At 43.2% G+C, this 10,722-nt stretch overlaps 1 protein-coding gene across 2 annotated transcripts; it reads right to left on the reverse strand.

Annotated features, from left to right (window-relative positions):
• Window positions 1–90: 90 nt before the first annotated feature.
• Window positions 91–10,662, reverse strand: tmem62 (transmembrane protein 62). Of its 2 annotated transcripts, XM_079527668.1 has the most exons (14): window positions 10,492–10,662; window positions 10,139–10,380; window positions 9,573–9,684; window positions 9,172–9,309; window positions 8,027–8,072; window positions 6,589–6,730; window positions 5,829–5,953; window positions 5,531–5,653; window positions 4,925–5,080; window positions 4,040–4,199; window positions 3,586–3,784; window positions 2,870–2,974; window positions 2,628–2,746; window positions 91–1,584 (listed from the first exon to the last, which is right to left on the reverse strand). In XM_079527668.1, exons 2-14 carry the CDS (start codon window positions 10,331–10,333, stop codon window positions 1,264–1,266), a joined length of 1,941 nt encoding a protein of 646 aa, XP_079383794.1. In that variant the 5' UTR covers window positions 10,334–10,380; window positions 10,492–10,662; the 3' UTR covers window positions 91–1,263. The 2 variants fall into 2 exon arrangements, with proteins under 2 accessions (XP_079383794.1, XP_079383793.1); XM_079527667.1 differs by having other exon boundaries at window positions 10,139–10,662.
• Window positions 10,663–10,722: the final 60 nt, after the last annotated feature.

Here is a 10,722-nt window from a genome sequence, read left to right on the forward strand (position 1 = left end):
ATTTTGGGCGGGAACCCCTTTTGGTGTTTTAAACATTATGTTATAATTTAGCTGCTACGAGCTTGTAGGTCTGCTATTTTTGAAAAATCGTGAAAATTTAGAAGGATTTTTTCAGGATTTAGAAGGATTTTTAAAAGTTTTGAGGTCAGGCCTAAATGGGTCAAATGATAAGGGACAATATCGGTGGCACCCAACTGTATGTTGATGTGTCATGCATTTCCCCTGTGAGCTTCTGTGTTGTTGTGCACTTAAATTGTGCGTGCTCCTGTTTGAGATTGTCTATGACAAAGCTGCTATGCTCTGATGACTGTGACTAAGCAATTTGTACATGCAACTCTGTGGTTTTGTACAGTATGTCGCACATAGTTACAGATATAAACAAATGAGACGAACTCTACAGCTTGTGTATTCACTAAACTGTATATTCCGTCAACTAGGATGGATGAATGTTCGGTTTGCTTTGCTGGGTGAACCGCCAGTGCCGCACAGACTCACTGGAAGCAGTCTTTTGAGCTTTCTGTAATGGCTCTCGATTTCACCGGAATCAGCGCAGCACAGAAACGTGCAAAGCAGTACAATAATAATAAATTAAAAAAATAAAAAATCCAATGGCGCTAAGGCCACAAATACAGCGTGCGATTTTATAATGATTCACTGGTTGCTGATGTTTTTTTGTTTGTTTTTTTAACATAGCTGTAGAAATATATTAATGTTTATATTTATTTATTATGTCTTCGTGTGTCCACACTCCTCAGGTTCTACAGGACCTGTGTTGGAGCTGAAACGGTTTGTAAAAGGACAGTGGTTTTCAAAGTGGGGGCTGTCATAGGGGCAGTGCTAATTGGAAAGGAGAGGAAATATAAAAGGTTTTATCAATTCAAATTCAATTAAACCTAGCATCCCTATTTTGCATTCATAATATTTTAGGGAAGTAATTCTCCAAATTTTGACAAACATTTCCTTTGTTTTTGTGATTACGCAATAGGGGCCACAGCCAGAGAGGCCATGGTTATTTGGGGGTCCTTGGCATGGAATAGTTTGGGAAACCCTGTAATTAGACAAAGGAAATATCATTCATGATAAGTTGGTCTGCTTTACTTGTCTTGTACAGACCAGTGTTGGGGAATACAAATAAAAGCCTGCCCACCATGGCAACCCATTTCATTTGAAACGGTTGATACAGCTAAACGTAAGTGAGGCTCAAGGAGAACTGGGCTGGCACAGTGCAACAAAATAAAATAAAAATAAAAACAAATGTTACTGTCAAGAGGGAGAGGTGGTCTTGCTGTTGTCACGGAGATGAGGTGCCGGGCCCGACCAGGCACGGTAGACCAGAAACAGGCTGAGGCCCAGCGCCCACGTGCGGACCGGAGACAGGAAGAAGGCCAACAGGCCGTAAGTCTCAAACAGGAAGTAGCAGGAGTAGGCCTGCCAGGTCAGGAGGAGCAGCATGGCCGCGTGCACCGTGAGGGTCCGCCAGCGGCAGCCTGGCCGCAGGAAGTGGGAACGAAAGGTGTTGCCGCGGCAGCGCTGGTTCAGGCTCCAGCACAGGTAGCAGGTTAGAGGCATGTTGAAGAAGAGCAGCTGGACACGAAGCAGGGAGGAAGGAATTCATCTTTATAACTGCACACCATGAATGAGTCCTTTTTTGAACAAGTCTATCCGCATACATTTAAATTCATTGCACAAGCCGACGAAGCAACCAGCGACATAGTGGCGCCCACTGCTTCCCCCCCTCTTTCTTTTAGAACACTCCTTTACGGCCTTTACCACACCGACTGAGGTCCTACACCCAGATTAACTCTTTTGGTGGCGAGTATTAATGATTTAATTCAATAGCCAGTGCTTTCAACATTTTAAGAGCCACTGCAGGCACGATGTGCCCAGGATGTAAACAAAAGCACATGTGGTATAGTCAGAGCAACCTCTCTCCTTTCACATGGAGAGAAAAAAGATCTACTGCAACAATTGGTTCCTCGGTTAGGAGGGAAGAGAGAGGGGGGGGGGGCTTGTTTTGACCAAAAACAGCCTGGGGGGGAAAAAAATCCCTTTTTCTTGATCTAGACTAGGGCAGCGCCATTCTTTTCCCCACTGCTGGTGCATGTCCAGTAGTGTGTGTGAGAGGACATGGTGGTGTTACAGTAAGTACCCTCTATTGGTTAACCCTGACAAACAACAAAAGCCCATTCTCGTTTTCTCGCTTTTGGCTACAGGAGAGTTAAGTAGGACCGCCCTCCATCCTTTGCATTGGTTCCGCAATGCAGGTTTTTGTTTTAATGTCCGAACTGTTACCATCCACCTCTAGTCCACACAGAAATAGAACGTCACCAGACTTATCAGTGGGCGGAAATCTCGGAAAGTCTGGCTACGCAAGATTATCCCCAGCCTGCTTCTCACCTGTGAACACGGCATATCAGGGCATATCTGGCAAAGCTAGAGGCACCGCTGAGGTCTCCACTGTCTCCATGGTGGTAGGCAGGAACCTAACCCCTGCACTACACAGACGCCTCATCTTATTTTATTTCTTTTTTGCCTGGTGAGCCCATTATCTTTTGTTTCAGCATAAGCAGGAAATGTTATACATTAGATGCTGTCAACACACGCCATCTATAGAAAGGTCTACTTACTTGAATGACGCCAACAACGTAAGTGAGACTGCCCTCCAGGAAGTGGCCATCGATGAATACTCCAAATGCGAAGCAGGCACCACCATGCCCATCTATCATTTCTCCTATGAACCACGGGCCTGTGGGAGGACAGAACAAGCCCACGACAGCCGTCATGACAGAAGAAGGAGAACTTTTACAATATCAAAATGTATTGTACACCCTATAGTACTACTCTTGTCTGACCGACACAAAGGACTCACCCAATGCCGTACACAGGTTGAAGAGCAGTAGAGAATAGTAGAAGGTGTTCATCTTACTGACCAGGTGCAGGGAGAAGCAAGCTTGAGAGGACAGCCCTGTAGATGCTGGAGAGGAATGGCAGTAAATGAGATAATTATAGTGACTCAATGACGTAATGAACAAAATGACTATTTTGATTAAGTTCTTTCATCATTCTTTATTGGGATCCCCATTAGCTTCCGCTGCTGCGGTCACTAGTCTTCCTGGGGTCCACAAGTCATGGTTGAGAAGACGGAAAAAGCATGGTTTATACATTTTGCAGCTCAAGCTAGAGGTGAGACAATTCTCTGTCAGCTCACTCTCACTGGCTACTGCAGGTTTCTGCTCAATATGCCATGGCTGTTTAGAAAGGGATCTATGATATCAAATCAAAGAAAAGTGTCCTGCACACTATCTGAAACTTGCAAAAAAAGATGCTATTTATTAATTCAACATGTGTGTGCGCACTGTGCGGGACCTTTTTCTTTGATTTGAAAACATGTTGTAAATATTACAGACTCTGTCCCAGTGATGTGGTTGACGTACAGTAGCAGCATCAGCTGAGCTGTGTGGTTCGTTCAATGCATGTGGCACACAGCTGTGCTGTGAATGGTCTACTTATGTGCGGACAGATACACATATAGAAACAGAGATAGCTATAGAGACAGACAGTGTTTGGATGGGAGGTGTAACTGACCTCTGCCAGAGGGAACAGGGAGGAACCTGAAGAGCAGCAGTGTAATGACATTCAGCAGCATGATGATGATGAAGGCCACGCGGCCCAGGATGTAGTGGTCCGTGAGGAGGATGAAGGACTGAAAGAGGCCGAAGCTGGGCGACAGGTCCTCCTCCAAGGTGAACTCCTGCTCCCGCACTGTTGACCGTCCTGCAGAGTCCTGACACACACACACACACACACACACACACACACACACACACACACACACACACACACACACACAAAATATATATCATAGTCATGATTCCATTGCACAGAACATATACACACACACACACACACACACACACACACACACACACACACACACACACACACACACACACACACACACACACACAGAACATATACGTCAAACACAAATAAACAAACCATTCCAGAGTCTCAGCATGTGTAGTAGAACAGTACCAACCTCCACTTTGACCTGGATGCTGTGTAGTCCAGTGAGGTAGAGAGAGGGGTCCCACAGCACCACATACAGAGGGCCCCCAGCAGGACGACCCGCTCCTACCGGCTCCCCGTCCACATTCACATGCACTGCTGTGACCTGAGCGTCAGAAAAGGCCAGAATTCTGGTGGAAAACAGGAGGAACAGAAGTTAGAATAGTAGTGAAAGCGGTTGCCGCCTTTGAGTGGAGTATGCATGGGTCTGCTCTTATTGTAATGATTTGGTGCCTATGATAACTGTATTGTCTGCCTTTTTAATATATGTATTTATATACTGTATGGATGTATTTCCTGAATGGGAGTCTATCAAAATTCAAAAGCCACTTATTGTCATTATGGTTCATTGTTCTTGCCATGTCTTTGTATATTCAATCTTTTTATTTATAATAGTGTTGTGCCTGAGCTGTTTTTCTTTTCTTTTCTTTCTTTTCTTTTGTTGTTTGTTATTATGTTCTTGTTGTGTAATGTCTGTTTGTTCTTAAATTTGTTAAAACCAATAAATATACTTTATAAAAAAAAGAATAGTAGTGAAAGCTGATGTAAACCACACAAGAAAGCTGTACTGGGGTGGCAGGGTAACAGGAAACGAAGAAAATCAATGTCAATGTACTGTCTAGAAAACTGAACTTTAAAGCAAAGATCCTGAATACTCACATCCCTATACAATATTTTTACTGTCATTCAGATGAACAGGTGGTCAAATATAATTATGATAAACAATAACACTGGCTGAAAATTTTAGACGGGCGTTACATAAATCAACAGATAATGCATAGTTTGAAGAAGATGGAGAGGGCAGTAGTGTGGGAGTCTGTCACAGTTCAGGATGACACACACACAGAGGGGAGACCTGATGTGCGTTGATCTCTGTATTCGACCCAGAGGCTCCAGGCCAGGGTGCAGGTACTGTGCCTCCTTTGGGTTGGTGATGATCACAGCAGGCCACTGCTCAAACGTCAGGTCAGAGAAACTCAGCATGTCATGGTCAAAGGCTAGAACTCTATACCTGCAGCAAGGCATTCAAACAGGAATGAACCATGAAATAAGGGGTGTGAAACAGTTCGGTCGATTTATAAAACAAATAGGTCGATTTATAAAACAAATAGGTCGATTTATAAAACAAATAGGTCGATTTATAAAATATTCAATTAATAATCAATCGTTATTTAAGGCTACACGTTTAAAAAAAAAAGTCAATACAAAACAAAATAAGCAAGACTATTTCTGCATGACACTGTTGCCTGACAAAGTTAAAAATAACACTTAAAAACGATTCTCAATTATTCGATGAATTACAAAAGTAATCAACAAAATAATCATTAAGAAAATAATCGAGCCTATATGAAATGTACCAAATTGAGATGCAAAGAACGTGAAAATGACAAATAGAAGGAAAGAACCAAAGAAAGAAAAAAGGAATAATGAATGTCATGCTCAATATGATATCCTGTATTACCTGCGGTTGTCCATCCAGTCCCCCAGCTCCAGCTCCAGGGTACCTTGGGGGTGTCGGCTGTGCAAGACTGGCATCAAACCTCCCAGAGTGTGCAGGTGTCCACACAGATAAGCGACAGCTGAGCTGTGGGGGGGGGGGGGGGGGGGTATACTTAACTACAGTACTGTATATACTGTACACCACATGAAGCAAACTATGTGTCAGTAGATATGTAACAGTAGCAACAGTAGAACAACAGCCTTATGTTTGCAAATAGCGGAGGTATACCGATTCATTAATGCATTCCACTGTTAGTTACCTCATCACGTCCCTGACTCCAGGAGAGGGAGAGATGACAGTAGAGGTGGTGTAGTGACCAAACCAGATGGACTGGTTGCTGCTAAGACTCTCAGCCCTAAACGATGCAAGCAAGTTCATCTGGGTCTGGGGGCCGTTGGCAGGGGTAAAACATAGGTGAGGAGCTTTTGTCACTCTGTGCTGGTTGGTAAATGGTAAATGGTGCATTTATATAGCACCTTTATCCAAGGCGCTTTACAGAGATTGTGCATTACATTCACCCATTCAAACGCACATTCATACACCGATGGCAGCGGAAACCATGCAAGGCACCAACCAGCACATCAGGAGCAATTAGGGGTTCAGAGTCTTGCTCAAGGACACTTCGACAGTAACTCTGGGGGAGCCCAGGTTCGAACTGGCAACCTTGCGGTTACCATCCAGCCACTCTACCCCTGAGCCACCGCCGCACCTACGTTGTTGTACAGTAAGTGATGCATTTTCACAGAGGAGCACTCAACCATCTCACCATAGTACACACTGTAGTTACAGCAGGTATACAATTATTTGCATACCTTTCTAAGCCACACACAGACACACACGTATAGAAAAAGCATTTTACCAGACAGATCAGAGTGCAGGGATTAAAACAGATCCAAACTGAATAAACGAGGGAGTAAATTACTTATGATGCCTACAGCTTATATATTATTCACTGATTGCATTTTATTGTGTTATTCTTCCTGCATACTCTGCTCCACTCTCCCACCCAGCAGGCCTACCTGGTTAAGAATCCCAAAGAAATTATATGGCCTCTTGGGTCCTGGTGTGAGGGTAGCATCAGCACAGATGAAGGAATAGTTTCCAAAGGGAGTTTTGTGAACATAATGGAAGGAGCCAACTTTCTGATTAGCCGAGTACTTTCTAGAGAAACATCAAAGTAAAGAAAGTCAAAGTAGTAAACAAAAGCACAGTTTGGAACTGAGCCAGCGGCTGGCTTCCAGAATGATCTCAGGGATAATCTAATTCACGAAGCTATAGAGATGAATGAATGAGGGAATTTGTCTTGCAGGAGATGACCACAACATTAGAAACATTAATGAAACATGACATCAATCAGCTTCAAGAGCAACAGAACAATTGAGGCATGAAATATTGTTCATGTCAAAAGGACAGGAGCAGCAGTCTGTCCACGTAGGCTGTTGCTTCTATTTCTGTCTTTCAGATAGCTCAGATAGCTTGGATTAAAGTCAATAAAGGGGCCTGCTACCACTCATGTTTCAAAGACAGGCAACACAGTACAGAGATGTGCACTACTAACAGTCAGATAGACTAGACGAATCATACTTTCAGTTTAGGGGTTCAACATTAAAAACTAACGTTTTTAATAAATTCAATTAAATAATCGTCTAACGTTAACTACTTTAACCTGGCATCCTTTTTAGGTATGTTTACATTTCCGACTAATAAAGTATTCAATCAATCAATCAATCAATCAATCAATCAATCATATATGTCATTATAGACTGAATAGTTCAGAAATAGTGAAAATAGCCAAGCTCACAATGTGTTTTCTATTTTTTCAATATTGCACAACATTGCAGAAGGAGGAGAGGACACTGGAGCGTATAGAAAACAACCTATGCGACATTTTCTATACTAGCACCCAATAAAAAGGCTTAAAATGCCTGTGCTGCGCCAGTGTCCTCTCCTTCTGCAACATGTGTCCTTGTTCCTGTGATGCATCGGAACAGGCGGACCAGCCGTTCCGCGTTGGTAGACTCTCTTTGTTCTGTGTGTGTGTGTGTGTGTGTGTGTGTGTGTGTGTATATATATTAGAGGTGTGCACTGCCTTCACGATTCAATTCGATTACGATTCACGATTCAATTCTACGATCCATCGCGATGCATCACACTTTTCTATATTACTGTCAATACAAGAAGTCAAATATACTGAACATATTTTATTTAGAATTATATAATATTACCGTATATATATTATTGTATTTACAGTATAATATGCTATAATCGATTATGTCATGTTGCTGCATCGATGCAGAATCGTGAATGGCCGAATCGTGATGCATTGTTGAATCAATTATTTGACACCACTAATATATATAATTTAGATATAGTTGCATGCATCCCTACTTCAGTTAATGCCTAGGCCCTCTTCTAGACCATGGTGTAATGGTGTATTGACCACACCATATTACAGACCTGTAATAGTTGTTGACGCTGTCCAACGAGATTATGTTGAAGGCATCTGTTGGGAGAACGGAAATGGGGTAAGACACTGAACAGTGAGCTCCAAGCACATCAGAGACAACATGAAAGCCCAGTGACATTTAACCGTTATGAACACCAACAGGACAGACCAGACCAATTATAAAAATGACAGAGGGCAGTTCTTTTTAGTTCCCTTGCCGTTTATAGGAAAACAGAGGGTAACAGCACAAAGGAGGGAATGTAGCCTACTAGAATTCAATCCCAGGGCAGGAGGGCTATGTGTGTGTCCAGAGGGACAGTGGATGGGGGTGTCTTAACCAAAGAACAACAGTCCAATATTCACATGAAGAATTTCCTTCGAGACAATGGATGTTTAATTCCAGGACTACATTTCCTCGTGTTACTCTGAGTCTGAGATATCGATCGACATCATTCCCTCGTCGTTACCAGAGAAGAAGAAGAAGAAGAAGAAGAAAAAAAACCATGACAAACTGACAGGACATTTGTTAAACAGATGTGATCAATAGTATAAGAATATCTGTCAGGAAAAGAAATGCCTCCGCAGATACAATACCATGGATTTTTCTAGTCTGTACCAAAGTGGGGATATCTTGTTTCGCATCTAATAGCCCACGATCCAATAATGGGGGGGGGGGGGGGGGGCTTTTTTCATATGATGCTACAATAAACAGCTGAATGGACAATGGACTCTTCCCATTCTCCAATATGCTGTATCTGTTTCTCTGATGCTAGTTCAGTTCAAGGAACAGCATCATGCAGAGCAAAGTTACAAATTGCTGTGTTGGTTTAGACTGATGAAAAACTGGGCTAGAGATTTGCAGAATAATGCTTTCATTTTCAGCACTCAAATAAACGCTCCAAAATATGTGGGTGGTCAGTGGAAAAAATGACATGCTAATTAAGTTCAAGATCAACATAACAACGGAAATATCAACATAACAAAGGATATTCTCTGACATGCAGCTTCATTATGTAGGCAAGAGATTCATTCTGATGAAGCAAGAAAACTTGTTAGAAATCTAGTGTTCAGAGATGCTTGTAATTTAAAAATCAACATTTTGTGATTTATTCCCCCCTACAGATTATTTACATACAGTAGCTCTAGCGGTAATCACCATGATTTCCACGGATGTCGATCCATTTTGTGCGCTCCATCACTCTGGACCTCTTCAGTACATTGTAATAGGCCTGCCACTCCACCTCATGCTGAAGAGACCCAACCTTACTCTCTGTCTTAGCATCTGTCAGATCTCCTGTCATACACAAAGAGAGAGAAATATTGATGTTTGACGATACAAGGTCAGGGATAAAGCACATTCAGTACTACTGTCAGACAGATCTATGACTAAGAGTCAGAACAATTAGGACCCCACCCACTCCGGTAAGGCAAGGTGCAGCCACAGTGCATACAAGACTCTTCCTATAGGCATCTGATTATGTGAAAAGCATCAAGTTTCCATGTGTAAAAACATGTCAAAATAAGTTACTTAACAAGCAGGAGAGAATGATCAATTACCCGTTGCAAGCACCAGAGCTGGTTTGATAATGTCAATGGTTTTGGTGCAGAACTTTTCAAAGTCTGGAATGCGTCTTGGGTCACGGAATCGGCTAATGTGAATGTCAGAAACCTTGAATCAAAAAACAAAACAAAACAACAACACCAAAATATGGGTGAATTAACAAGGCCTGATATTAGATGAAATATCATAGCAGAGTGACAATAAGGAATTATCTCAGATCCGCCTTGCTTGTCCTCCTTGTATAATAACCAGGTTACTATGTACACAGTGCGAGTATACCAGCAGAGTTCAAAGTCTTCACTACTGTGGTCGACTCGTGCTGATTTATTTTTTAAATGATAGCTCGAGTCTCCGGTCAGTGACCCAGTTTGTCAGGAGTTAAAATAGGTTGGCAGGGCATCAAATCCAGCTATAGCCAGCAATTCACTGTTAGATCATGTCCTACTTAATTCATAGCTTTGACAATGTTAGTCAATAAATACTCGATACGAAGTCAATGCTCTGTCAAGTCAATTTGACAGTCCATATAGCTATAACAAGACATGAATAACGCCTCCCTCACCTGTATGAACCAGAATATATTGTCCAATTCGCCATCGGGATAAGGTGGCAGAGCCCCCCCGGACACATCTCGGGCAGAGGGGCGCTGGATGCTCCGCTTGGGGTGCCAAGCCGTGTCGTAGCTGTCCAGCACCCAGGAAGTGATGCACGCCAGGGCCAGTCCAAGCAGAACCAACAACCCGAACAGCCTCAGCATCCTCCTCCTGTAGTGGCGAGAGGTTCGGCTAACTGCTGCTGCTTGTCCTGGACACAATAGCTAGCTAGTTACTTACTGGTGGTTGTGGTGGTGGGGACTAACTACTATACAAAGCACACGAACATTAACTAGCTACATGGCTAGAAGCCGAGGCTCACACCGCTGTCGCTGTGTCCATCGCAGCCCGGAGGGTGGCATCGAGGCTCAACGTTCATCCAGAGCTCCGTTCAGGTGTCTTCTTGTCAGTGGGGAGGGGTAGAGGAGGAGGTGGTGCTGGAGGAGGAGGAGGAGGAGGAGGTAGCCTGCTGCTAGCTCGCTAAGCTACCAGAGCCACCACACTGACCGGCTGGACTCGGAGTCGTCATAGCTAGAGTCGTCATAGCTGCATC

This window comes from Electrona antarctica (assembly GCF_951216825.1).
Source record: "Electrona antarctica genome assembly, chromosome: 18".
Lineage (NCBI taxonomy): Eukaryota > Metazoa > Chordata > Actinopteri > Myctophiformes > Myctophidae > Electrona > Electrona antarctica.